We start from the raw sequence: 27,600 nt of genomic DNA on the forward strand, positions 1-27,600 counted from the left end.
CTCCGGGCACGGTGCGAAACCTGCCTGTGCAAAACCCACTCGTGCAAAGCCCACGCACACAAAACCCTCCTGTGCAAAACCCACGTGCATGAAACCCTCCTGTGCAAAACCCTCCCGTGCAAAACCCACGTGCATGAAACCCTCCTGTGTGAAACCCTCCTGTGCAAAACCCTCCTGTGCAAAACCTATGCGCATGAAACCCTCCTGTGCAAAACCCTCCTGTGCAAAACCCACTCTCACGAAACCCTCCTGTGCAAAACCCACGCACACGAAACCCTCCTGTGTAAAACCCTCCTGTGTAAAACCCTCCTGTGCAAAACCTACTCGCACAAAACCCTCCTGTGCAAAACCCACTCGTGCAAAACCCTCTGGGATGAGAATTCTCCTGTGCAAAACCCTCCTGTGCAAAACCTGCCTGTGCAAAACCCACTCGTGCAAAACCTGCTTGTGCAAAACCCTCCCGTGCAAAACCCACGTGCATGAAACACTCCTGTGCAAAGCCCTCCTGTGCACGCACACAAAACCCTCCCGTGCAAAACCCTCCCGTGCAAAACCCATGCGCATGAAACCCTCCTGTGCAAAACCCTCCTGTGCAAGACCCATGTGCACGAAACCATCCTGTGCAAAACCCACTCGTGCAAAACCCTCTGGCATGAGAATTCTCCCATGCAAAACCCTCCTGTGCAAAACCCGCCTGTGCAAAAGCCACCCGTGCAAAACCCTCTTGTGTAAAATCCTCCTGCATAAAACATGCCTGTGCAAATACCTTCTGGGGCAAAAATCACTTGTGCAAAGACCTTCTGTACAAAACCTGTCCACGCAAAATCTTCCTAGACAAAAGTTGCCCATGCAAATACGCTCTTGCATGAAAATCCTCTTGTGCAAAAACCCTCTCGCATAAAGCCCTCCTCCGTGCCCACGTGCTGCCCACGGGAGTCCCTGGGGCCCAGGAAAGCTGTTCCTGCTGATGCCACCCGCCTCCTGCCCCAAAGCTGCTCTGCACTTCCAAGCGGCTTGGGAGCCGTTTCCATGGAGAGCTTCTCCCACACCGGCTCAGCCTGGAGCATCCCAAAGGGCCTGATGCCACGGGGCCGCGGCACGGCGCTGCCTGGAAACCTGGCTCTGCTCCCACGATCAAATTAGCCGGGAGCTGCCAGGGATGAAGCTCCCGGGGCCGCGTGCGGATGCCCCGGCTCCGTGCTGAGCACGGCCAGCTCAGCGCACTGGTGGTGCCCGCGCGCCGCAGCGCAGGGCTCGGCACGTGGCACCGCGTTGCGCCCATCGGGGACGCATCATCTCCGCAGGGCGCTGGCTGCCGCCGCCGCTCCAGGCCCACGGCACCGGGAAGATTTTGCAGCCGCCTGAGGACTCCCCGATGGGCAGTTTCCACTGCCTGGGTTTCCTCAGGCCACGCAGATTCGGGATGGTTTTTAAAGCTCCGCAAAGCGGCTGCAAACCAGGGGGGAAGCCACCGTGCCCGTGCGCCCAGCGCTGCCCCTGCCATGGCCCATTGCAATGCAGGGAGGAAGAGGAGGAGGCAGCAAGAGTGAGGAAGGGCCGGGCACCCTGAAGGCTCCCACAGTCCTGGTTTCCACAACCGGCTGTGGCTCGAACAAAGAAACAGGGATGGGGGCGAGGGTAAAAACAACATCGGATGGACGTGGCACCGCGTGCCCCACTTTACGCAGCGCCCTGACGCTGTGGTTGGGCGCGCGGTGGCTGCTTCCCGGGCCTGGCAATTTCCCCGCAGGAAAAAACGCATCCACAGGTCGGGAGTGTGAGGTGGCTGGTGGCTTGGGGAGAAACGCAGGGCCCGGTGGTGACATGGGACATCTCCCACCAGTGCCTTGATACCCCAGCGGGTACCGCAGAGGGTCAGGGCATCGCCCGTCGCCCACTGCGGAGAGCGAGAATCCATCAAGGAATGGGAGGTGGGGGAAAAAAAAACCACACACATGCAAAACAAACAAGCAAAAAGCCCCCCGTCCTGCCGGTTGGAGCGGGGGTCTCCATCCCCGAAGCCAGAGAGCATCTGTGGGTGCTCCGGAGACGCTGCATCCCGGCACCTCCCGGAGCAGCAGCGTCGTCACGGTGGGCACGGAGGGATGCGGCCCCGAGGGCTGCAAGGCCGGGGGGACCGGGAGCGAAGCAGGACCCGGTGCACGGGGAGAAGCGGCTCCGAACGAGACAAAAGGCGGCGCGGGGCGGGCGCAGGTGCCGGGGGGAGGCTCGGGCCGCCCGGGAGCCCGGGGCTGAGTCACGGTGCGGCCGCGCCGCGGGGCCGGGGCGGCCGCCGGGGGAGACGGAGCCGCCCCGGCTGCATTTCGGGCAGAGAAAGGGGGTGCTCCGGGAGCGGGGAGGGGATGGCAGAAGCGCTGCCGAGCGGAGCGGCGGCGGCGGCTCCACCTCGGCGCGGAGACGGCAGCGGGATGCGCCAGCCCGGCGCGGGGTGGGGGAAAAAAGAACAACACGGCGCGATGAAACACAATGGGATAAAAAAAAAAAAAAATCAACCGCGAGGGGAAGCGGGAAGCGCGGCGGGGCGAGGGCAGCGGCTCCCGCATCCCCCTACCTCCTCAGAGCATCCTCGTCCTGCGCGCTCCGCAGCGCGCGCCGCCGCGGGGCAGAGCCGCCCGCGCCCGCGGGGAAGGGCGGAGGCAGCCGCCGCCCCGCGCACAAAGGCGGCCGGGCCCGCCCGCGTGTCCCCCCCACGCGTGTCCCCGGCGTCAAGGCGAGAGATGCTGCCCCCGCCCCCGCCTCTCCTTTCCCCTCCCCCTGCCACCTTTTCCCCGTGGGAAGCGGCTGCCCCCGCAGTAGAATTCCCTTCTTCCCATCAGCTCCACAGCAGGATGCAGGGGGATGCTCCAGCTCCCAGCACCACAGGGATATGATCCCTCAACCCAACAGTGTCCCCCCGCTCAGGCAATAAACCCTCCCCTTCCCCATCAAGCATCCCTCCAAAACCACAACTCAATATTGCCCTTAACTTCGGGCTAATTTATTCTTCCACCCAACTTTTTCCACGTTTTTGGGCCAGCCAAGGCCCAGGCAGGGAGGTGCATTGAGCTGCTGCCACCTGAGCAGCAGCTTCATTAAGGCATCGTTAACCAGGAGCAGCATTAAACAAGCCCCACTGCCTGGCACAGGACAGGATCCATCCTGGCAGCGCTAATTACACGGATAGAGCAATTAGAGCAGACTGTTCAGGTGGGATGGAGCTGCACAACCCGTGTGACACCTCAGCACATGGGGTTTATCCACTCATCTTAACCAGGAACCAGTCCCAGGCTCTGCGACACGGAAAAAAATAAAAATAAATAATAAAAATAAATAATAAAAAAATCGCTGTTCCTCACTCCATGCAGGATCATGCCCAGTCGCATGGGACATCAATGATTTAGGAACTGGCTTGAAACACCTTGAAAAAATAAAGAATAAGAATTCAGCTCTGTTTGGCCAGTGGGAATATCCCCAGGAATGCAGCCCCGCTGGAAAGAGACCCCATTTATAGAGGGCCCGAAGGTCGCCCCTTCCCGCACTGTCCCACCTGCTTCTTTGGGGCTCACCGGAATCCCGCTCTCCGGCGGCTGCCCCGGTGCGGCAGCTCCCCATGGATGCCCGGGATCCAGCAGCTGTGCTGCACTGGACTCCTGCTTGATGGCATCTTCCGGGCACTGGGAAAAGGGGGGAAGAAAAGGGAAGAGAAAAATCTGGAATTTTGACTCTTTCCTCTCTTCTTGCCCTTAAGGAGCAGCCTTCAGCAGGCAGATTCCCCCCTCATCCTCTTTTCCCATCTGAAAGCCAGGATGGAAAAACACACCTGATGGCATGGGAGAAGAGGGAAGTATGAGCTGCCTTCCCACCTTCCGCTTTCCCATAGGGAAGGGGGAATTGGCACCTCCAGAGAGCTAAAACCAGGCCACATCCCAAGCAAAGGGGTTTCTTCCAGAGTAAATAATTTAAGCAGTTCACAGCAGCTCTGCATCCTGCTGCTCCATGTCTGCTAAATAATTGCAAAAGCCAGAGCGACGCCTTTTCCCATGGCATTTCCCAACTAACTGCACCTGCAAGCATCTAGCAATGAAACCAGTGATATGAAAAAACAAACAAATGAAAAAAACCTCACACAGACCCACACACATTACAGAAGGCCCATTAGGAGGATGATTTTTCCATACCATTTTGGAGGAAAAGGCTCCCCTACCTCCAGGCCACCCGTTTCCTCCAGGACCAGCCGGAGCAGGCGGATGTACTCGGCAGCAGCTTTGAGGGTGTCCACCTTGCTGGGTTTGCGATCCCGAGGGACCAGCGGCACCAGCGCCTTGAGCTTGGAGAAGCCGCTGTTGAGGTTCTTGATCTGATGGGAAGGCACCAGAATTAAATCCCGGGGAGTCATTTGCAGGGATTCAAAGCATTGCCGGCGGGACCCGGAGCATCCTCACCCGCTGGCGCTCCTTGGCGTTGGCGACTCGCCGGCGCTCCAGCACCTCGGCCGGGTCGCCGGTCACCTCGTAGCCGCCCGACGGCTGCTTTTTGAGGCGGGTGATGGCAGCGGCGCAAGGCAGGGGGCCGAAACGGGCGCTCAGCACCTCGCCCAGCAACTCGGGGGCTGGCACGAGCTGCAGCGCTGTGGGGTGGTCCACAGCCATGGGGACACAGAGAGGGACCCTGCTGAAGCAGCAGAAGTCCCCCAGGAACCACCCGGTGCCCCACTTATAACCACCGACCCCAGCACCTGCAGCTGGGCCCTGCTAACGAGGCTAACGATCCTCAGCTGAGGATGGGGGAGGCCTGGTAAAGGTGTGGGGCACCTCAAGGCTGAAACTGTGCCAGTTTGTGACATGGGGAGGCTTGCAATGCTGGCCACACCGTGCACCCCCTTTGGGGTTGGGAGGCCCCCTAATTTGGGGGGTTTAACCCCAAAGCAGCCAACAGCATCGTCCCAGCAGCGGGGCCGGGTGACACTAGATGTCGCTGCCGGACTCCCCGCGTGCGCCGGGCCTCGGTGTCCCCCATCCCTCCCCCTGGCAGGCAGGAGAGGACGGGAACGTTGGGCGAATCCGGCAAATGCAGCAAGTCATCCGGCAAATGCAAAGTGACAGGGCCGCGGCGGGCGCTGTGGGCGCTCTCTGCAGCGCCTGCGTGCGCTCTGCAGCGGCTGTGCACGATCTGCTGCACCCATGCACCCTCTGCGGCAGCCGTGCATGCAGTGACGCACTTGTGCATACTCTGCAGCATGCATGCATGCTCTGCATCACCCTTGCACGCTTTACAGCATGCATGCATGCTCTGCATCACCCATGCACACTCTGCAGTGGCCATGGGCCATCTGCAGCTCCTGAGCACACCCTGTAGTGCCCGTGCATGCTCTGTAGCACCCGTGCATGCTGTGCAGTGCCTGTGCATGCCCTTGTAGCACCCACTGATGCTCTGCAGCACCTGTGCATGCTCTGAAGCACCCATGTAAAATCTGCAGCATCCATGCATTTGGTGCAGCACCTGTGCACACTCTGCTGCACCTATGCACCCTGCAGTGCTTGTGCATGCTCCGCTGCAGGGAAGCATGCAGCCTAGTGTTTGCAAGCACACAGGTGTGCCAGGCCAGGCCCGAGCTTGCAGACGGCTCTCCTGGCTCCTGGGATGCGGCCGCAGCACCGCTGCAATGTGGGGGTTGCAGAAGCGCTGCAAAATAACCCCTTCCCCGCAACATCCCAGCCCAGCATCATCCGTCTGTGCGGGAAAAATGGAATATTGCTGCCGGAGGGATCCCTAAAAGAGCCATGGCCCGGCACCGTTCGGTAGATGGCACTGTCCCCTCCCGCTGGCTCCCGCTTTTCCAGCCGCCCGCCAGGATCCAGGCGGTGGCAGCTGGGGGGACCCGGGAGCGAAGCCACTCCATGGGTCCGGACACTGGGAAGTGGCACCAGTGGCCACTGCAACCCTAGGCAAAGCTCGTGCTGCCGCACGGATGCTCCCACGCGCCGGCGCCCGGGATTTTATAAGTGACTTATGTAAGCGCCGGCGGCCGGGCAGGCGACGGGCGCTCGGATTTGACTCCGTAATTCTCCAGAGGCAGCGGAGGGGAGAAGCGTGCGGCCCGGCACGTCCCCCGCTGCTTCCTCCCTCCCCTTCCCTGCGGGCTCCAGCTTGCGGATTCACAATAAAATACAATAAATTAAAATAAAGTAAAATAAATAAAGTAAATAAATATAAAATAAAATAAAATAAAATAAAATAAAATAAAATAAAATAAAATAAAATAAAATAAAATAAAATAAAATAAAATGATGGGCAGCAGCTGCTGTTCCAGCATTCACTCTGGTAACAAGCCTGGAAAATACCCCGGAGGTCTCTAGTTAACCGTGCCAGGAAGGTCGATGCGGGAGCCGGTGCCAGGGCGGTAACGTGAGCGCGATGCCCGGCCAGGCAGCTGCCGCCCTGAGATCAGCCGGATCCCACATGTGCAGCCCCGAGATCCCGGAGGAGGCACAAGGGCCGTGCCGGGATGCTCCCCAGGCCGAGCACTCGCAGGCTGGTTTGGTTCAGAAAATCCCCCTGGATGCTCCTGAGTGGAGCTGGATATACCCGGGAAAAGCAGGGAAGCTCTAAGACGGGGCATTGGAGGGAGAAAAGGTGGATCAGGAGCATCTCTAGCTGTGATGCTGCATCCCTCCCGCCTCAACTCCCACTGGACGCTGTGATGCTCCAGTAAAACCCCCTCCTCCCCAGCTGTGCCTTTCGTCACTCCCTTTTTTAGCATTTTCGCCCCTGTTTCACCCCTGCGGAGTGGAGCGACGGCTCTTCCCTCCCCTCATCCCCCTCCCCAGCTCTGGGATTAGCTCTGGGCGGCTCAAATCCCCCGCTATCACGGCAGCATCCAGCCAATAGCCGGGAACGGGAGCTCATAAAGCCGCTGGCCGCCCGCTCCCCGCCAGCATCCCGGTGCCGACCCGGGAACGCCACCATGGCCGGCGAGGCCACCGGCTCTGGCCAGGTAAGGACGGAGCGGTGTGTTGGGAGGGCCGGAATTCGCCGCTCGCTCGGGGCGGGAAGCGAAGGCGCCGGCGGCTGTCGACACCCGGCTCACGTGCTCCGCGCTCCCGCAGACTTCTCCGACCGGTTTGGGCTCCGAGGGATGGAGGGAGGGAGGCCCGGAGAGGCAGGCGCTGGAGCCGGCTTGAAAACGTGTAAGTGTAGCCGAAAGCAGGCAAAATGCCTAAAAAAAAAAAAAAAGAAAAGAAAAAGAAAAGAAAGAAAAAGGAAAGTAAAAATAAAACAGCCTTCCTGGAAAGCATGGTTTCCCGGAAAAAAAAAAAAAATGCTGGTTGCAATCTAGTGGTGGCCAGGGACCAGATCCTCCGGTCTGACTCCTGCATTTCCCGGTGGATGAGTTCACTTGGGAGCATCTGTCTTGCTCTGGCAGCCAAAAATAGCCTGATTTTTCCATCGATGAGGCTGAGGTCCAGCGGGGAGAAGGCTCTGAGTTTGGCAAATGGAGTTGCCTCCAGGGTGGGAAGGTGACGGGTGCCCCGCGTGGTTTTTAGGCTGGATTATGCTTTATTTTTGCTGGAATCACTGGGCTTTTGGGTATTAAAACGGAGTCATACGGGAAAAGTGAAGCGGAGTCATGCTGCAGGGCAGGGAAGGATTGAATTTCCCAGGAAAATAAAAGCAGGAGCAGTGGGATGGCCAGAGCTCTGCAGCTCCGCTGGCTTCATCCCATCTTGTTCCTTGGAAATCTCCTCCAGTTCCTAAGAAAAATGATGCAAATGACCAATTGGGAATAGTAACGGGTGGGCAAAGCAGCCGGAGCTGGAGCAGCTGCAATGGGGCGGGAAGCGCGGCTCGGCAGCCGGAGCGGGCAGGATCAGCGGCTGCGCCCCGAGTGTGCTCTGAGGAGCGCACACCCGCAGGCGGGTGCATGGACATGCGTGTGCACACACCAGCGAGCGCATGCGCTTGCACACACACACGGCAGAGTGCATGTGCGGTGGGTGCACACGCATGGGCACGCACACAGGTGCACTCGCGCATGCATGGGTGCACTCACATGCTCGCACATCCTTGCACATGTGCACACAGGCATTTGCACATGTTGCACAGGCATTTGCACAGGCTTGCCCGGGCGAGCACACATGCACTTGCGCACCCCCTCCATCTACACATAAGTGCATGCATGCACATGTACACACAGCCGTGCACATGCATGTATACAATGGTGTGTGCACATGTGCACTTGCACATGCATGCACACGCACGCCTATACACACTTGTGTATACACATACGATCACACAAGCATGCATTTGCACGTGTGCAGGCATGCGCACCCACATGTGCATGCACACGTGCATTTGCAAAGGAGTGCATGTATGCACACCCATTCACGTAGGCACACCCGTGCACACCCACACACCTATGCATACCCATGAACATGTACATTTGCACCTGTGCACATGCACAGATGCATCCATGCATTTGCACAGGGTCACACATATGCACGTGGGCACACCCATAAGCATACGGACACTTACTCATGCACATGCAAACACGCATTTGCACATGTGTGCACACACATTTGCACACATGAGCATGCATACACACGCACATGCATTGGCACGCATGTACATGCATTTGCACACGTGTACATGCACACACATATTTGCACACATCCGTGCACAAACCCATACATATTTGCACACATATGCAGGCACACATGCATTTGCACATGTGCGTACACACACATTTGCACACGTGTATTTGCACATGCACACACACGCGCGCAGATGTGCACATACACATTTGCACATGCACACACATTCGCACAGATGTGCACATGCACACACATTTGCACATGTGTACATGCATACATGCATTTTCACACTCACACACACGTGTGCACGCACACCCATACACATTTGCACACCCGCCGCGCGCACATGCGCCCTTGCGCGCGCGCCCCGTGCACGCGCGCGCTCGCGCCACGCGCTCCCGCGCGCGCGCGCCTTTCCCCCCGGCCCGCGGGCGCCCCCGCGCGGCGCGGCCCAATGGGAGGCGGCGCGGGCCACACACCCTCGCGGCGCAGCCAATGGGAGCGCCGCGCGGCGCCGCGTCACTCGGGGGCCGGGGAACCTCCTCAATGAGGCGCATTGTGGCGGCGGGGACCGCGGCGCGCGCTCCGCTCCGCACCGCGCTCCGAGCCGCGCTCCGCTCCGCACCATGATCGCCTCCCACCTGCTCGCCTACTTCTTCACCGAGCTCAACCATGACCAGGCGCAGAAGGTGAGAGAAGCCGGCGGGGAGAAAAGTTAGAAAGAATTATGGATATAAAAGTTTTTTAAAAAAAATTTAAAAGATTTTTTTAAAAAAAAAAAAAAGATGGGAGAAAGTAGGAGGGAAGGGGGGGATGGAAAAAGGGGGATGGAAAGGAAAGGACAGGAGAGGAGAGGGAGGGAAAGGCGAAAGAGGGAGAAAAAGAGGAACAGCAAAAGGGGGAAGAGAAAGAGGGGGATGTAAGAAGGGGAAGGGGGAAGGGGAGAGCGGAGAGGAGGAAAAGAAAGGGGAGAAAGGAGAAGAAAGGAGGTAAAAGGAAGGAAGGAGGAAAGAGAGGGAAAAGGGAAAGGGAGGGAAGGGAGAAAGGAAAGGGGAGAAGAAAGGGGGGAAAAGAGGAGGAAGGGGGGAAGAAAGGGGAGGAGAGAGAAGAGGGGAAAGGGGGGAAGTTAGGAAAGAGGAGAACAAGTGGAAAAGGAGGGAAAAAGGAGGGAAAGGGAGTTGGGAGCGGGAGCAGCGCGGCCCGTGCGGTACGTGCCGGCCGCGCGGCTCCTGCGCGGGGGGGGGGATCCGCGCCCGCCCCGCACGTGGCGCCGCGCGCGGCATCCGCGCCCGCGGGAGCGGCGCCCGCCCGGAGGCCGCGGTGAGGGGCCGAGCCCCGCGGCGGCGCGTGCGGGGAGGGCGAGGGGCTGCGGCGCGATGCCCGCGCCCGCCCCGTCCCAAGGTTATCCCAGGTTATTCCGGTTATCCCGGGTCACGGCCGGTCCGCCGGCATCTCCGGATTCCTTCGCCGCCGCGAAGCATCCGGAGCCCCGGCACGGAGCGGGCTGGAGGAGCCCAAACACGGAGCCCGGGGCACCGGCCGGAGCTTCCGCTCGGCCACGCCGGCTCCCTCTGGCACCGCCCGCAGCTAGAAGCATCGTGGCCTTTTTCCTGTTTGAAATCCGTGCGCTCCGGCGGCTTGCGGGTTGAGGCCGCGAGGGATAAGGTCACAAACACGAGTTGCAGCACCCTGTTGTGCCGCACGGGCCGTTTGGCGCCCGCAACTCGGCATTTTGGGCTCAGGACCTGGAAAAAAGCAAGTTCCCCAGCGCCTCACTGAAAGCATCCGCTCTTTGTCCGCGCGAGACAGGCTATTAATCTCCCAACAATGGCGAAATAAATGATTTCTGGGAAAGCGCCGCCTGGGAGACTCCCTTGGCGGAGGGTAAAACTCCGCTGCCGGGCCAGATCCTGCCGCGGGCCACGAGGCCGGGGGGGCTGCGACGGCGGCGAACGGGCTGCGCCGAGAAAGCAAAAGCAAAAGGCGCCGCGTGCGAAGCCGCTCGCTGCATCCCTCCCGCGCAGGAAGGCGGCGGCGAGCGAGGGAGCTCGCCACGCTGGCAGGGGTGAATAGGAAGTAAAACAAAAGATTATACCAACAACAAAGGGAAAAAAAAAACGGAGGAGAAATATCTGTCTCGAGCCGGCGCGTGGGGGAAATCTGGGCTTGGCTGCTGCCCGCACCTGCTGTTGGCCGGGGTTGTGCAAGGGTGAGCGCAAGGGAAGGAGGCCGAGCCCGGCTCCCAGCGCGGCGTCCCAGGTCTTATCGGGAGCAGCACCAGCGGAGCGGGGAACGCGGCGTTCCGGGCTCGGCCCCGCGCTCGCTTCTGCCGCTGCCGAAGCCCAAACAAAGTCGGTGGCGGGGACGGAGGGAAAGCACCCGGCGGGAGCCACCGCGGAGCCTCAGCAGGAACAAGGGGAAGTTGCTCCGAGATATTCGGGGAAAGGTTTTAGGGAAGCTGAGATGTGTTTGAGTCACATGTTTCTTTTTCTTGCCCTGCGTTGGGCAAAAAAGGGTCATGGATCTGTCCCTTGGGAAGAAAGTGGCCTTTGCAGGAGCCGTGATTTGTTTCCACGTCAGGACAAAAGACTTGAAAAGGCCCCAAAATGGGACTTTTCTTCTCTTTTTGTCAAGAGAAGCCCTGACGCAGAGGCAGCGTGGCCCGGGCTCCGGCCCTGAGGAGCGACGTATCTCAGTCACCGGCGTTGTGCAAAGCGTCATTAGTGTCAGCGGCGTCCCCCGCAATGCCAGGCTGCCGGCACGTTCCCATCGGATGTGCTGCCCTGCCGGCTTTCCGGGTCGTGGCCCGGAGCGAGCGGAGTGACTCAGAGACACGGGACCGGTGGCCCTTCCTCCTCGCTGCGCTTTTCCTTAGAAAGGATGGAGCAAAAATGGGCTATTTGGTTATTTTGCCCGCCTGCGCAGCATTTCTGGACGCTCAGTTTCTCCCTGGCCTTTTCCTTGGGGGTTAATGTCCCGCAGCGCCTTTTTCCCATCCGGCCCCGACCGTGGGAGAGCCGCGGGGATCGCGGCTTCCCGGGAACGGGCTCTCTGCTCCCATGTGCTCCAAGCCGGGCTGCAGGATGGAGCCGGAAAGGGGAGCGGGCGCCGCCGGGGGCCGTCCCGCGGGCGGCCGCCACCGCTGAGTAATGGGGGCCGGGCCCCCGCGGCCGCATTGCCGGGAACCGGCCGAGCAGGAAAGCGCCTGACTCACGCCGGCTCCTCGGCGCGGCGCGCGGGGCGTGTGTCAGCGCAGGCCGCGCGCCGGGGTCACGCGGGGTTGGATTTCGGGAGCAGCCGGAGCCGGGGTGGGCTTGGCCGCGCGGCCGGGCTCGGCTGCTCCGATCCGGCGCCACGTTCCGGAGGGGGATGCACGGGTTGAGGCACCGGCTTTGAGCAGGAAAAAATGTGGGATTTCAGCCAAAAAGTCCGTTCGGGGAGAGGTTGCTCTAAGGAGAGGCACCAACCTGCACCTGCGCGGCTCAAACGCTGCCCATCGCTGGCTCCGAGCCCGCTCCAAGCTCCCCAGCTTGGCCTTATGCCCGAGTTTCTCATGCACAACCGTCCTGGACCTCTTCTTTGCCAAAAAGGAGAAAAAATCCCCAGCCCCATCCCAGTAACCAGCCTCTGGCTGCATTGCACTCACTGCCCAAACACTTCTGAAACGGCCACATCCAGCCCCAAAAGTATCCCGGGAAAGGAAAGCGGAGCTTGCGAAGTTTGCTCCGAGCTCAAGTGCTTCCCAAAACGCGGCTTTGGGAAGCCCAGTGGCAACTGAACAGCTCATGGCAAAGCTGCTCCCCTGCGGGCTGGGAGCTGGTGCTGGAAACTGTGACCGTGTTGTCACCCGCCACGTGCGGGTCCTGTCCCCCCCAGCGTGCATCGTCCCCAGGGCTGATTCAGTAACGTTAGGGACTTTTTTTCCTCCCCGTGCGCGTGAGGAGCTGCACGAATGGGGCCGGTTTGGCAGGTGCATAAGCCAGGGAATTAACTTCTTTTGCCACCTGAGTGGTTGCACCAAGACTGAGTGAGGGTTATCCAGGACTGGATCAGAAACTCGGGGCTTTTCCTCCTTCCTTGGGGAGATCTTGCAAGCACCAGTGGAGCTGCTGGAGCACACGGAGCCCGGATGGCCGGACCTTGCCCAACAGCAGCCTTGCAGCCAGTGCTGCATAGGGCGAACCAAACGAGCCCCCAGAGGTGCTCCAGGATCCGAAATCTTGAGCAAAAAGCCATTTGGCCCCTTTCCTTTCAAATCAGATTTTGCACCAAATCGGTTAGACCTGCAGGCCCTGGTCTCTAGCGGGACCCACGTCACTCGAGGAAGGGACATTGGTCTCAGCCAACATTGGGGGTCATTCATCAGGACATATGGAGCTACATGCAATAATTAGGTTAATTTGGCTAAATTCAGGGCCCCTAGCTGGGTGAGACCCATCCAGACCTTCTGCCATGGGCTGGGTAGGTGCCACAGCAGCCTTTCCCGGGGGGATTTGGAGCGGGCGCCGTCCCGGAGCTCACGGCATCCATGCTGAGCCGGGAAGTGGGGCAGCGCCTGCGCTCGCTGGAGAAGATGATCCAGGTCTTAAAGGGCTTTGAGGAATTAGGAGAAGGTCACCCTGCACTTAGTGCCAGCGCGGGGGCAGAGGAGGGCAGCGGTTCTGAGCATGGGGCTGCCGCGAGGAAGGAGGTGAAACCACCGTCGCTTTCCTTCTCCAAGGCTGGGCCGTGGTCCCTGGGGATGGGCAAGGGACCGAGTTGGAAAAGGGGAATGTTCTCTAGCACCAGCTTGCAGGTGATCCCGGGAAAGCAGGGGTGGAGGACACAGGAAGAACGCGTCCAGCTCTCCGAACTGCGAGATAAGGAACCGTGCCGGGGCGCTCGGCTTTGGGAAAGCACCGCAGTTCCCGGCTGTTTGCTCTGAGCTTGCTGGAGAGGGAAGGTCAGGCTGGATCCGCGAGGGGTGGCAGCCCCTGGGCGCTCTCGGAGCCGCTCGGGACGCGCGTCTGGCCGCGAGGGCGGAGGCGAGCGGGCGCCGCGATGGTATCGCCAGCGAGCGGAAGCAACGGGAGGCCGCACGGAACTGTTTGCCTTCCCGCCGCTCCACCGGGCGAGGAGGGTCTGGCAAACGCGGCCGGCGCAGCCTGTCTGGGGCCGCCTCCTTCCCCGTCGGCCTCGGCTCGCTCGCGCTTCCCTCCGTGGGAAAGGCCTCCCAGGGAGGCTGGCCAGAAACCACCAAGGAGAGGCTCGCGAGGAGGTTTTTTCCCCATGGCCCAAGCAAGGATGCAGTTCCTTAGCCCATCTCAGCTAGGATGGTGTAAAACAAGGCCAAGCCGAGCTCCTTGCAGCATCATCAGCTGCAGCTTTGGTCCCCGACGTGCAGGGGAGCCACGAGCACGTCAGAGCCTCCGAAACCAGGCGGGGGCACCAGCCTCTGCCCTCCCGGCCGGGTCCCCGAGGCCGCGTCCGTGCGCCAGGTCACCGCTCAGCCGGGCGGCTATTAGCAACCCGCAAAATGCCCATTTCCGACTTTAGGGCAGCTCTATTAAAGAAGGGGAGAGAGAAAAAAAAAAAAAAAGCCTCGCGCTTGATTCCCGATGACCGTATGTTACGTGCCTGCAGACAGGTGAGCCGGCCGGGTGGAGTTTCCCTTTGACTTGACAGGGCTGGCAGCTGCCCTTTAATTAATGTTAAGTGAAGTTAATTGAAACAGGGCACAGCTGGGGAGCTGGCAGGCCGGCCGCCTCGCTGTTTCCCTTCCCTGCCCAGCTCAGAAATGCTGCCCGCTCCAGAGTGGCCATGGGAATTTGCTTGGGGATGGGTTTCCCCCTGCATCTCAAGGACAACATGCATCTGCAGGGGGAGCTGGTTATCATTATTATCATTATTGTCATTAGCACATGAGCGATTTCTGGGAGCAGGGGGCATTTCTTCCCGTTCCGTGGTAGCCACCCCTGTCACAAGAGCCGAGCGAGGGTGAGCGCAGCAGGCGCCAACCCAAAGGGCAGCGCGTCCCCGCGAGTGCCGTCTGCGGCGGGCGAGACCCGGCGGGTCGCGGTCGTGGCCCGTTGGCGCCGCCGCTGCCCGCGCGGGGCGGCTCGGAGCCTCCGCCGCTGACCCGGTGAGTCACGGCGCGGGCAGTGAAGGTGGCCGGGTTTGGTTCCTGCTGCTTTCGCAAGGTGTTTGGGTGCCTGCGGGCGCAGGACCGGCGAGGATGCTGCAGAGCGTCGGGACTTCCTTGGGGTTTGGCTTCCCTCGTCTGCGCTGGGGGTGGCCAAGTGACCGGCCTCACCGGGAGGCCAAAGAGGTGACAGACCTCATAGAGAGGCTGAAGAGGTGGCCAACCTCGTTGGGAGGCCAAAGGGGTGGCCCGCCTTGTTGCGGGCCTGGAGGGTGGCCAACCTTGCTAAAAGTGTGTCCTACAGAAACACTGATCCCTCTGAGTGGCCTTTACCTGCTTCTGCTCCTGTGGCATCCTGTTAATGCCATCCTCACCATGTTGCGGTGGTTGCACCTATGTCCCAACCCTTCCACTGACCTTCTGGTGCTTCTCTGTACCTTTCAGATTGACAAATATCTCTACCACATGCGGCTGTCTGAGGAGACCCTTCAAGAGGTGTCCCAACGCTTCCGGAAGGAGATGGAGAAGGGCCTGGAGGCGGACACCAACCCCACCGCCTCGGTGAAGATGCTGCCCACCTTTGTGAGGTCCACTCCGGACGGGACAGGTACCAGCCTGCGCTGATGGGGGGCAGTGGGGGCCACCCGCTCTCGTGGAGGGTGGCATTGCCTGCAGAGGGAGGTCCCTTCCTGCGGCCTGGGGACGTCACCCGCCGCGAGTCTTGGCAGGCGGGACGCTGGCGCGGAGCGGGGCGAGGAGCAGCCTCACATGCCCTTCCTGGCACGGCAGGGACAGTCACGGGGTGTCGCTCATCGGGTTTCACCAGCGCTGCGGCCGCCGCGCTGCCAGCAGCCCTCGAGGTGACGAGAGGCCCCTGCGCACAGCGGGGACGCTTGGGACATCCTGGCGTCGCCTGGCCGCCCTCGGCGCTGGGAGCTTATCTGCATCCGACGCGCTTATCTCCATGCGACGCGCTTATCTCCATCCGGTGCATTTATCTGCATCCAATGCACTTAGCTCCGTGCAACACACTTCCCTGAAGACCTGTGTGTGACCCTCCCCTCTATCTTTTGGCCTGCTGTGGTTTCTCCTCCTTCAGGAAACCATCTGCACCGAAAACCAGGACCCTACATGGGGTGGTCCATGGCAGGGTACACCCAGGTGTCTCCCCATGCCCTCTGCACTCCCAGCAATGCTGCTTCTCGTGGCCAGGGCAGCGAGAACTACGTGGAGCTGCGTCCACGCTCTGTGGGTGGCAGCAGCCTCTGGGCTGGTAGATCCTGTTGCCCAGAGCTGCTCAGTTGTTGCTCCTCATTCCCAGCCCTGGCACTTTTCTGGGAGCGGGGGAGCGGCCTCATAAAACCTCTGTGGATGGAGGAGGACGCTGGAAAGACTTGTCCATCCTTCCCTGTCCGTGTTCAGGAGAGAGCAGCATCCGGGGCGATGCATCCCAGGCTGCTCCATCCCCGTGCGGCCGGAGCGAGCCCCAGCAGCAGGGACCCCGCTGTGACCTCCCGGCCGGGTGCTCCCCGGCACACGTAGGCTGCCGCTGGCTGCCTGCCCCGCGATGGAGATTGAGATCTGTGGAAATATTTGAGCGTATTCCTAATTACAGGGGCGGCCCGGGCTCTGCCCCCGGGGCGCGTGAACAATCCCAGCTAAAGGTGAGGGGAGCGGCGCCGCGTCACCCCCCATCCCGGCGCGTGACCGGCCCCGGGGCCGGCGCTGCCACCCGGGGCTTCCCGCCCTGCAACCTGCTCCCGCGTGGGAGGCTGATCCCGAATCCAGGGCAGGAGGGTGTTGGGATGATGCAGGATGGGAGCGTTTTGCCAATGTCCGGCGCCCACCCGGCGCGCGTGGAGTCACCTCCCGTGAGCAGCGTTGTCCCCAACGGGCTCCTTCCGGACCACGGCGCTCCGGGCTCATCCTGGCCCTCCCTCCTCCCGCTCCAGCTGCTGCTGCTTTGGGATTACGCCGGCGGATGCCCGGCCTCGTGCGCAGGCGGCGGCTCCCGGCAGCCGCTTACATAAGCGCAAGGTCACATCGGCGGCGGCGGCTCGGGGCGGGATGCGCACGCAGGCGGCGCAACCCGGCTGCCCTCGCGCGTTCCTGGACGGAGATCCTGTGGGAATGAGGCGGCGGCAGCCCCTCGATTCCCAAAGGCACTTTTATTCCCTCCAGTCTCTTGGAAAAGTCATGTCCTGCCCAGTGCCTTCTCCAAGATGGGAGTTGAACGCCCAAGTCCAGATGTTTGTGGGAAAAACTGCTGCTTGTGGTGCCGGGCAGGACCTGCCACTCGCCAGCCCCAGTTCTGTCCGGAACAGGCTGCTGGGTTAATCCCAAGCCCTTGGACACCCCCCATGCCGGGATTAGAGCGGCACTAATCCGGTACGGATGCTGCTGGGCGCATCAGGGCCCTCACCTGCCTCCTCTGGCTGGAAGCTGCAGAGCTCCGGGAGCTGGAGGCAGCACTGGAGGGAAGTGGCCTCAGCACCTCCGTCCCCACCACTGTTCCCATATGGAGCACAGCCCGCTCCTGCTCTTCCCTTTCCCTCTGATTTTCACCCCTCGGCTGCTCCGGTGGGCTGGAAACCCGTGGCGGGAGGTGAGGGGCCGGTGGGGAGCTGGGGGGCCCTTGGAGGTGACCTTGGAGATGTCATTGCGAGTCGCGCCAGGGCTTGACGCCAGGGATTTACGCTGGCACCTGCGGCCGCTCGCCGGGGAGCGAGCGGCCCCGAGCGCCGCGTTCCCCTTCCCGCTTGGCCCCGGCCCCGCGACTTATCTCCGGCTCCGGGCGAGCCGTAATCGCAGGCGGCCGCCCGGGGTGACATGTGCGGGCGTTGCTCGTGGCGTGGCCCCAGCCACCCTGGTCTTGTGATTTTCCAGCAGAGCCGTTGCTTCCTCTTCCTCCGCCGAAGCCGAAGGGCCGCGCAGCCCGTCCCCCCCTCCGGCTGCTCGGTGCACGCGCCTCCCTCCGGAGCTGGCTCCGTGCCGGTGCCTCCTGCCAGCTCCGGTGGGGACCGGAGGGACTCTCCGACCTTCCCACGCTTCGAGGTCACCCGGGAGCCCCCGGAGCTGCCGGCTGGGCCGTCCCGCCGCATCCTAACACCGCGGTCCCTTTTGTGGCGGCGCGGCCGGGCGCAAAGCGGCGCCGGGCGCCGCGCTGGGGTCGGCGCTGCGCTTTTCGCCGCGTTCAGCAATCACGCACTGCTGAGAGAGGCCTTTCCCCCGGCCCCGGCGTCCCAAACAGCTACGCTGGCGGTTTTCCCACCTCCCGGCACGCGGCTGGTCCTAAATGCACCCCCGGGCTGCCCTGGTATTGGGTAAATTAACGAAAACAGGGAGCTGGTGCTGCCGGTGCAGCCAGGAGGTCTTGACGTGCTCCAGGGGTGGGGAATGTCCGCCAAGGTCTTCCCAGTTTCTCCCCTTCCATTTTCCATTTTTCCAAGGAACCCTGGCCCCGCAGCAACCCGCTCCCAGTGCGAGGTGAGGTCACAGGGCAGGAATGTGCAGGACGCCTGGGCCCCAACACGGGAAATGAGCTTGTGCTGGCCAGGCTGGAGAGTTCCTTGGAAAGGGAGAGTCCCAGCAGATGCTTTGACTTTCTTTTTCTCCCCCTTGCCAAAAAATCTCTGTGCAGGGGGGGAAAATACGTTGTGGTTGAGCCACGAGTTGCAAGGGGGATGGAAGGGGACAGGGGACACAGCCGCCACCGTGCCTGCTCCATGGGGTCCCAGCTCGGGGGGATCTGGTGGGTGCTGGTCCACGGCTACGGACCCGTTTAGTCACATAGTTGTCCCTGTCCTGCAGAGAGCGGGGACTTCTTGGCCCTGGACCTGGGCGGCACCAACTTCCGCGTGCTGCACGTGAGGGTGTCGGACAACGGGCTGCAGAAGGTGGAGATGGAGAACCAGATCTACGCCATCCCCGAGGAGCTCATGCGGGGCAGCGGCATGCAGGTGGGTCTGCTCCTCCGTCCCCGTCCCTTCTCGGCCACGCTCTTCCTCCACGCCGGAGGAGGAGGGTGAGGAGTGCCGCGGCGGGGCCTGTAACGGGAGCGGTGCCTTGCAGCTCTTTGACCACATTGCCGAGTGCCTGGCCAACTTCATGGAGAGGCTGAACATCAAGGACAAGAAGCTGCCCCTGGGCTTCACCTTCTCCTTCCCCTGCCGCCAGACCAAGCTGGACGAGGTGGGTGAAGGTCTCCGCTCCGCGGAGAGCGGCCGCTTCTCCCGTCAGCAGGCGGAGCGGATGGCCGGGGGGCCTGGCGCCACGCTCGATGGGCTGTCAGCTCCGCTCAGCGTCTCAGCAAGCGGGGACACGTGGCCTCCTCCCGCCGGTCACGCGCGCGGGGGGCGGCGGAGCCTCCCGCCTCCCCGGGGCTCGGCAGCCTCGCGCAGCCTCGCTCGCCCTCGCGTCACCTTGCCGGGCTCCATGGCGCGCCGGGGAGCTGGCACGTCCTCGCCGCGGCTCTGCGGGACCCGTGAGGCTGTCGCGTGCGACCAAGATGAAGGAGATGGCCACGTTCTTCAGCGCAATGCCGAGGGCTGATAGAAAGACGGGGAGGTAGCACTTGCCCCCAGGGGACCTTGTCCAACCCAGTGGTCTCCATACTTCAGGTCCCTCATCTGCAACCTGGGGCAGATCCTTCACAGAATGCTTAAGGTTGGAAGGGACCTCTAGGGATCATCCAGTCCAACACCTGCACACGCAGGGTCACCTAGAGCACGTGGCACAGGGCTGCGTCCAAGCGGGTTTGGAAGATCTCCAGAGAAGGAGACCCCACAACCTCTCTTGGCAACCTGTTCCAGTCCTTTGTCACCCTCACTGTTAAGAAATTCCTGTGGAACTTTTGATGCTTTCAGTTTCTGGCTGTTTCCTCTAGTTCTGTCGGTGGCCACCACTGAAAGAGTGGATCCTTGATCCACTCTTGTGGACACGTTGGGTTTGAAGGCTTGGCCATACTCACGCACAGAAATCCTTGCTGCTACAGCAGCTTCTGTGCAGCCGGTCCATGCTTGGAGTGGAAGAGTAGACCTGGCCAGTGGAGCTGGGAGGGCAAGCGCTGGACATGCTGGCTTGGTGGTCCACCCTGAGGGTCAGTTCTTGCCATTCCTCCCATAGAGCATCCTCGCGACGTGGACGAAGGGCTTCAAGTGCAGCGGGGTGGAGGGGAAGGACGTAGTCTCCATGCTGCGCAAGGCCATCAAGAAGCGAGGGGTAAGGACTTCTGCAGGTCTTCACCTGCCGAGGCGAGAGGATGGGGACCCTCGGAACGCGGCATCGGAGCGGACATGGTTCGGGTGGTTCTGACCGTACTCACTCGCTCGGTCTCCTCTCTGCCGTTTCAGGACTTTGACATAGACATCGTCGCTGTGGTGAACGACACGGTTGGGACCATGATGACCTGTGGTTATGATGATCATAACTGCGAAGTCGGCCTCATCGTGGGTGAGCTGCAGCAGGGCCCAGGCGAGGGCAAATCTGGGTCCACCTTGGCTGGTAGTGCTGTTTGTGCACAGGTTTCCTGCAGATTTTAGGGTCTTTGAAGGAGAAAGATGGTTGTAGCTTTCAATTGCATTGCCCGAGATGCGCTTCCTTCAACTGGAGCCAAGCAGAAGCTCAGGCCTGGGACTATGCCTTTACTTAGTGAAATACTTGACTCACAGCAGTGAGTTGCAACACATGGTTTTGCTTTAGATAATAGCAGTTCCCTAGTTTTAAGAATTTCCTCTCTGAAGGGCCATAGAGGAAACACGTATTGTCAGCTCAAACACATTACAAAATGCTGTGGTAAGAGATAGATGCTCAAATGATCTGCCAAAAGGTTTTATGTCTTGCATTTGCCTATTGCTAATTATGTAAAAAGAAAAAAAGGGAAACGCAGGATGCTTTGTCGTCTCACCTAAGTGATGGAGCCTCTGTGCTTGGTGCAGGTACCGGGACTAATGCCTGCTACATGGAGGAGATGAGACACATCGACCTGGTGGAAGGGGACGAAGGCCGCATGTGCATCAACATGGAGTGGGGGGCCTTCGGCGACGACGGCGTGCTCAACGACATCAGGACCGAGTTCGACCGCGAGATAGACATGGGCTCGCTCAACCCTGGCAAGCAGCTGTAAGCACATTCCTGGCCTCAGCTCGGACTTGGGGTTTGCTCTGCGTTTTCTGTCCTCCCATTGTGCTGGCGCTAGCAGGACCGAAGGGGTCATCCTAGTTAACTGGGTCACAGTGTCCTCAGGGTGTTGGCTGCACTGGCGCAAAGAGGGGCCGCGTCACCAGTTGGGGTTGGTGCATCCAAGTGAACATCCCGACGCCCGCTCCCCTGGGAGCCCTTTGCTTGGATAACGTGGCCATTTCCATTTCTCGCCCCTTCCCATGGAATAATCTGCAAGCAGAAGCAAACACCACCACCTAATGTTCGCATCCGAGTCCTACAGACCTCCTGGTTTCATAGCGGGCATCCTGTCTGCTCGCTTCTGGCAGCGTGGGTGGGATATGGGGCACATCTCTAATCTGAAAGACACCCCTTGCAGAAGGGCGCCTGTCATCATGGCTTTGCTTTCCTGGAGATGGGACAGAACAAACTGCTTTGGAAAGAGAGCACCTAGGTTGCATCTGTGCCTGGAAGGCCACTCTGTCACTAGATACAAGGGTTTTTAAGGTAGTCCTGGCCACCTCTGTTCTTGCAGAGGTACAGGCATGTTGTTGATTTGAACAAGTCCTGTGGATGGTGCAAGCATCTGCCCTCTTTTGGGGGCATCGGCTAATTTTTGCACACTTATGTGCTAGAAAACTGCTCATGCCATTGGTGGCCAGTTCATGGTGCATCCACAGTGAAGCAAATGCATCTTGTGCTTCCCTCGGCAGGTTTGAGAAGATGATCAGCGGTATGTACATGGGCGAGCTGGTCAGACTCATCCTGGTGAAGATGGCTAAGGAAGGGCTCTTGTTTGGTGGGAGGCTCACGCCAGATCTGCTCACTACTGGCCACTTTGAGACCAGATACGTCTCTGCTATTGAGAAGTGAGTAGGATCTAGGTGCTTTTTTGGGGTGCCAGCCCCATTCTGGATATTTGTGCTGCTGGAACAGGACCCATCGCAGAGCTGTTCCTTGGGCGAAAGAGAAACACTTCATATCACGGAAGCGACATTGCCAGGCACAAATCCCTTTTGTTCCTTGATCTGTGTAGGGAGAAAGAAGGGCTCTTCAAAGCCCATGAGATCCTCACCAAGCTGGGCTTGGAGCCGTCTCACGAAGACTGCGTGGCCACCCACCGCATCTGCCAGATCGTGTCCACCCGCTCGGCCAACCTGTGCGGGGCCACCTTGGCGGCCGTGCTGCGGCGCATCAAGGAGAACAAGGGGGTGGAGCGGCTGCGCTCCACCGTCGCCGTGGATGGCTCCGTCTACAAGAAGCATCCTCAGTAAGTCCGGGAGCTCGGGCAAGGCCGGTGGGGAGCGAGAAGGGGCCTGGTGAGAGAGAAAGTCTCAGAACCAAATCTCCTGCCAGCAATAAATCCAAGCTTGGCATGAGGAGAGCGTCTCTGAGCGTCCCCAGGACCTCTCCGTTGGGATCCCCAAGGGCTTTGTGCTGCCCAAGACCACATGCCCAAGTGTTCAAGCCCTTTTCTCCTCCTGCTCCCACCTAGCTTTGCCCGGCGCCTCCACAAGACGGTGCGGAAGCTGCTGCCCGACTGCGACATCCGCTTCGTGCGCTCGGAAGACGGGAGCGGCAAAGGGGCGGCCATGGTGACGGCCGTGGCCTACCGGCTGGCCGCCCAGCACAAGGCACGGCAGAAGACTCTGGAAGCCCTCAAGCTAAGCCACGAGCAGCTCCTGGAGGTGAAGCAAAGGATGAGGCTGGAGATGGAGAAGGGGCTGGGCAACGGGACGCACACGGAGGCCACGGTGAAGATGCTGCCCACCTACGTGTGCTCAACCCCGGACGGCACAGGTGATGTACCTCACGGCTGCTGCATAGGGCACAGAGCCAGCGTGTGAGCTCCCAGCGGCTCTGCTTTTTGGGCCTGTTGTTGTGGTCAGTTCCCTCCTCATGGTGTGAGCAACACAAGGGTTTTGTCCTCTTGGTGCAATGCTGGCACTCCAGGACACTCCATGCATTAAACACCAAGCTTTGCTTTTACAGCTGTAGGTTTCTCACTCTCACTCTTGCCTTGAGCTCTGCTCCCAGTTCCATGCCTTGGCTCAGGTGTCTACTTCTCCATGACTTAATGCCCTGGTGTCTCCCCGAGGCTGGAGCCAACATCTGCATTGCCTTCCTGCCTTCTGTTCCCTGTTCTCTGCCACTTCTCGAGTTTCAGGTTCTCCCAGGAAGGAAGCAGATCCGCATTAGCCTTTGGGCCACGCTCACAAGGCTCCATGTTGGGATCTCCCTCTTGATGACTCTCCCTTGGCTTTCAGAAAAAGGAGATTTCCTGGCCCTGGACCTGGGAGGGACAAATTTCCGTGTGCTGCTGGTCCGTGTGCGCAACGGGATGCGGCGCGGCGTGGAGATGCACAACAAGATCTACTCCATCCCGCTGGAGATCATGCAGGGGACCGGAGAGGAGGTAAGGATGAGCAGCTGGAGATTGGAAGGGAAAAGCATCTTTCCTATGGGGGCTGCAGAAGTGGCAAGCAGTGTAGCCCACCCAGAGGGCCAGTGTTGGCCCTTGGACAGGTTTTGCCTGGTCTCCATGGTACAAAATGAAGAGTGTGGAGGACACTGTTGCAAAGCCCTCAGAGATGTTCTGTACATGGCACTGCTGTTTGAAATGTGCTTTAGTAAGTGCAAAACTGGTTTTAGGTTAGAAACTCTTATTCCCAGGCATTGCTGAACCTCCCTGTATCCCACGCTCTCCACAAGGGCAGATAAACATCAGCCCCATTTTCCAGATAGGGAAACCACAACACAGGCACCCAGAGATATCTCCAGAGCCACATTTGCAGACTGAGAGAGTTTCACAAACCACTTCAAACAGGGCCTGGAGAACAGGAGGGATTCTAGAGGAGCCGGGGCGGATGGGCTCCGGGGCTGCCTTGGGAAGGATCACCCATGTGAAGGTGTCACCAGCCCCTCCATCGCTCCTGGAGCAGCGTGGGGCCTGCAAGATGAAGCTATCGCAGTGATATCTCCACGTTGTTGGTGGGGGAGAGGCAAAAGGGAGTTATTCTGGTTTTGCTCACCTCATATGGGGCAGCTGGGTGGCATCCTCGTCCGGTCAGAGCCCTGGGGGCTTGGGAATGGATCGCTGTTCCCAGGACAGCGAGCCGGCTAAAACCAAGCTGAGCTCCCGCTGTGACTGTAACCACCTCCTCTGTGCCCAGCTCTTTGACCACATCGTCCACTGCATCTCCGACTTCCTGGAGTACATGGGAATGAAGGGTGTATCGCTCCCCCTTGGATTTACCTTCTCCTTCCCTTGCCAGCAGACCAACCTGGATGAGGTAAGTGCAACCCACCTCATTTGGATCATGCACATCCAGCCCCCAGCGCTGAGCATCCAAAAAAGTCCAGGTTCCCAAATAATGACCATGGAGCAGATCAGACTGGGATCAAACAGAGGGCGAAGGCACCTGCATGCGTGAGGATCTGACCTCCGTGTGGCTGGCAGTGCCCACCAAAAGCTGGTGGAGATGCAGGGGCTGTTCCTCCTGCCCAGCTGCCCGATGACTTCCCGAGTTTTTTCCTCCCATCACAGGGGATTCTTCTCAAGTGGACCAAGGGCTTCAAGGCCACCGGCTGTGAAGGAGAGGATGTGGTGGGGCTGCTCAAGGAGGCGATTCACAGGAGGGAGGTGAGCGTCCGCGAGAGCGGCTGCCTGCTCCTGCATCCCAGCTCTCTTTGGGATCTCTAATTGGGCTGCAGCAGCAAATTAATGGGCTGAGCGCAGGGTTAATGAGCACCTGGATTTAAACAGCCGCGCTTAGTCATCGCTGCAGGTTGGATTTTCAGACCCTGGAGCTAGGAGCTTGTATCTGGCCAGACTTTTGTCTCTCCTACGAGTTTGGGAGGCACTGCTGCCCTCTTCCTCGCTGCAGCCCCCACAAATCTCCCACTGCGAGGGCTGCCTCAGTGGGGCTGTCCCACCATGTCCCTTCCTGCCTCGCTGGAGGTGTCTGCAGCGTGGCCACCTGAAGTTGCACGGGGCTGTGGTAGCCTGCAAGCGCCTCGAGGTCTCCAGCACCCAGCTCCTTTCCCCACTCTGGAGAGGACAGCTCTGCTGGGCTGTCTTCCACGAGGGACAACCCCTGGAACCCCTTCCCTCCTCAGGAATTCGACCTGGATGTGGTCGCCCTGGTAAACGACACCGTCGGCACCATGATGACCTGCGGGTATGAAGATCCCTATTGTGAAGTTGGCCTCATAGTTGGTAAGAACTGAAGCTTACAGAGGGTCCTCACCCATCCTGTCCATGGACACTCAGCTGCCCATGCGGGCATCTCTTCCATGCCCGCTGCTGAGGGACGGTTTTCCCTTGGCAGGCACGGGCAGCAACGCCTGCTACATGGAGGAGATGAGGAACGTGGAGCTGGTGGAAGGGGAGGAGGGCAGGATGTGCGTGAACATGGAGTGGGGGGCGTTCGGCGACAACGGCTGCTTGGACGACGTGCGGACGGAGTTCGACCTGGCGGTGGACGAGCTGTCCCTCAACCCTGGGAAGCAACGGTGCGTGGTGGCTTTGTGGGGCAGGAGACCCATCACCCTCTTGGGTGGCTGGGGCAAGATGCGAAGGGTCTTGGGTGTTTGGGAGCAGCTCTGAGCTCCCTGTCAACCTCTTGGTGGACCGTGGGTGTCAGCAGGGTGGTCTGGCCCTGCTGTGAGGTTCCCATCCTTGCTCTCGGCCCCGCTCCTTTCCTGCTCACTGTGTTTTCTCCACGGTGTCCAGCTTTTGGGAATTAGCACGTATCTCCTGGGTCGCGCTTGCTGCTCTGTCCTCCTCTGCGCTGATGTTCAGCCCTGCTCTCCTCTCTCCAGATTTGAGAAGATGATCAGCGGAATGTACCTGGGGGAGATTGTCCGAAACATCCTGATGGATTTTACCAAGCGAGGGCTGCTCTTCCGAGGACGCATCTCAGAGAGGCTGAAGACCAGGGGCATCTTTGAGACCAAGTTCCTGTCCCAGATAGAAAGGTGAGCTCAAGCAGGCTGGTCGAGCACTGGTTTCTGGCCTTGTTGCTGCAGACCAAAGCAGAGCAAGAGCTTGGGGAACGTATCTCCAGGCCTGGGGGAACAGTCTCAAGTGCTCGGCTCCTTCTGGAGCCAAAGATGTTGCAAGATGGTGCAGAGGAAGACAGCAGAGTCTTGGTGTCATCCAAGCCATGGGCTGAGCTGCCCTGTCTGCTCATGCTGCATCCGCCTTGTGTCCCCCGCAGCGACCGCCTGGCCCTGCTCCAAGTGCGCTCCATCCTGCAGCACCTGGGCCTGGAGAGCACGTGCGACGACAGCATCATCGTGAAGGAGGTGTGCACCGTGGTGGCCCGGCGGGCAGCCCAGCTCTGCGGCGCCGGCATGGCCGCCGTGGTGGACAAGATCCGGGAGAACCGCGGCCTGGACTTCCTCAAGGTCACGGTCGGCGTGGACGGCACGCTCTACAAGCTGCACCCCCAGTGAGTCCCGTCCCTGCATGCAGGTGGCCGAGGGTGTCCCCTGAGGAGCCCAGGGGAGGGTTGGTGCAGTCGGAGAGGACAGGAGGGCATTGAAGGTACCAAGGGGTGTCAGTGCCACAAGCTCCCCAAGCTGAGCTGTGCCAGGTGCCACGAGGACTGGCTGCTCCCTGAGGGACGGGAGGCCGGAGCCGAGGAGGTAACACAACCAGCAGGTCCTGTCCCACCATCCTGGAGCGGGACGAGCAGGACAGAGCTGGAAATCGGGTTCAACCAAGAGCCCAGATCATCAGGCGAGTGATGAGGCTGGTCCAAGCCCCAGCTAAGTCAAGCCGCAGGCCAGGGGCAGGTCTGGGGCCTGCCAGGCAGGTCCATGGTGATACGGTAGGTCTGAAGAGCCAAGGTGGAAAGTTACCCTGTAGGTCAAGGTCTGGCTCAACAGGTTCCATCACCAGGCACAAGCGTGCTAGAGACCACTGCTTGCAGGACAACATGCAGGCAGGGACTGAGGGCCTGGGACTGAGCTTAAATAGGGCTGCTGGATCCATGGGCTTTAATTAATGCTTATTAGTGCCTTAATTGATGCTTTAATTAGGGCCCTGACAAGCTCCACCTGGGGGTCCAGAGCAGGTGGCAGATTTGGAGGTATCTGGGCATAGCACCAGAGTACAAGAGAGCAACCAAGCCGGGCGCGCTGGAGCCCGTTGACAGCGACCGCAAGGGCCGAGGGGCTCATTGCTGTGGGGCCGGCACCTGCGAGCGCTGCCAGCTCCGATCAGCTCCTCTTCTTGCTCTCCCTCCGCAGCTTCTCCACGGTCATGCACGAAACAGTGAAGCAGCTGTCCCCCAAGTGCGAAGTGACCTTCCTGCAGTCGGAGGACGGCAGCGGCAAGGGCGCAGCGCTCATCACGGCCGTCGCCTGCCGCATCCGCGAGGCCGGCCAGCGGTAGAAGCAAGGAGGTTGGCCCAAGGGTTTGGTCTCGGCAGAGCAGAGGACGTTTCCCCTTCCCGTGCCCAGTTCCCCCTTCTCAGTACACACACGCACCCTCACCCCCTGCAAGCAGCCTCTTGGCTTCCCCGGTTCTCCCGCGACGCGGGGCCCGAGATGCTGGGTTCCCTTCGGAGTTTGCCCGCCCGCCATAAAAGCGGGGCTCCGGGAACGCTCCACGCGTCTCCCGCCTGCGTCCCTGCATCTCCCCCCGGAGCGGGACCCGTTCCGCTCACAGCCCACCCAACGCACCAGCTCTCCATCCCGTAACCTCCCCACGTGGTCCCC

General features: G+C 60.4%; 2 protein-coding genes across 3 annotated transcripts; one reads left to right on the top strand and one right to left on the bottom strand.

Moving 5' to 3' along the window:
• Nucleotides 1–3,397: 3,397 nt before the first annotated feature.
• Nucleotides 3,398–4,649, bottom strand: FIGLA (folliculogenesis specific bHLH transcription factor). The gene is made up of 4 exons (XM_010212325.2): nt 4,443–4,649; nt 4,205–4,357; nt 3,567–3,674; nt 3,398–3,418 (listed from the first exon to the last, which is right to left on the bottom strand). Exons 1-4 carry the CDS (start codon nt 4,647–4,649, stop codon nt 3,398–3,400), a joined length of 489 nt encoding a protein of 162 aa, XP_010210627.2.
• A 4,550-nt stretch (nt 4,650–9,199) lies between these two features.
• On the top strand, nt 9,200–27,345 carry LOC104565631 (hexokinase-2). 2 transcript variants are annotated; one of them, XM_088537811.1, is made up of 18 exons: nt 9,200–9,280; nt 15,157–15,319; nt 18,523–18,671; nt 18,784–18,903; nt 19,837–19,932; nt 20,064–20,163; nt 20,649–20,832; nt 21,585–21,740; nt 21,908–22,141; nt 22,367–22,671; nt 23,139–23,287; nt 24,045–24,164; nt 24,419–24,514; nt 24,991–25,090; nt 25,203–25,386; nt 25,696–25,851; nt 26,094–26,327; nt 27,130–27,345. In XM_088537811.1, exons 1-18 carry the CDS (start codon nt 9,218–9,220, stop codon nt 27,272–27,274), a joined length of 2,754 nt encoding a protein of 917 aa, XP_088393937.1. In that variant the 5' UTR covers nt 9,200–9,217; the 3' UTR covers nt 27,275–27,345. The 2 variants fall into 2 exon arrangements, with proteins under 2 accessions (XP_088393937.1, XP_088393938.1); XM_088537812.1 differs by lacking the exons at nt 18,784–18,903; nt 19,837–19,932; nt 20,064–20,163; ... (3 more) ...; nt 22,367–22,671; nt 23,139–23,287 and having other exon boundaries at nt 9,206–9,280.
• Nucleotides 27,346–27,600: the final 255 nt, after the last annotated feature.

This window comes from Tinamus guttatus, unplaced genomic scaffold (assembly GCF_059628265.1).
Source record: "Tinamus guttatus ecotype Peru unplaced genomic scaffold, ASM5962826v1 Tinamus_guttatus_pri_ptg000866l, whole genome shotgun sequence".
NCBI classification, from domain to species: domain Eukaryota; kingdom Metazoa; phylum Chordata; class Aves; order Tinamiformes; family Tinamidae; genus Tinamus; species Tinamus guttatus.

Coding starts and splice junctions, on each gene's coding strand:
- FIGLA (XM_010212325.2), bottom strand. CDS start 4,649: ATGGCTGTGGACCACCCCACAGCGCTGCAGCTCGTGCCAGCCCCCGAG. Junction 4,358..4,442: donor ACGCCAAGGAGCGCCAGCGG/GTGAGGATGCTC, acceptor CCTTCCCATCAG/ATCAAGAACCTCAACAGCGG. Junction 3,419..3,566: donor CGCCGGAGAGCGGGATTCCG/GTGAGCCCCAAA, acceptor TATTTTTTCAAG/GTGTTTCAAGCCAGTTCCTA.
- LOC104565631 (XM_088537811.1), top strand. CDS start 9,218: ATGATCGCCTCCCACCTGCTCGCCTACTTCTTCACCGAGCTCAACCAT. Junction 20,164..20,648: donor CGAAGTCGGCCTCATCGTGG/GTGAGCTGCAGC, acceptor TGCTTGGTGCAG/GTACCGGGACTAATGCCTGC. Junction 24,165..24,418: donor AGCAGACCAACCTGGATGAG/GTAAGTGCAACC, acceptor CTCCCATCACAG/GGGATTCTTCTCAAGTGGAC.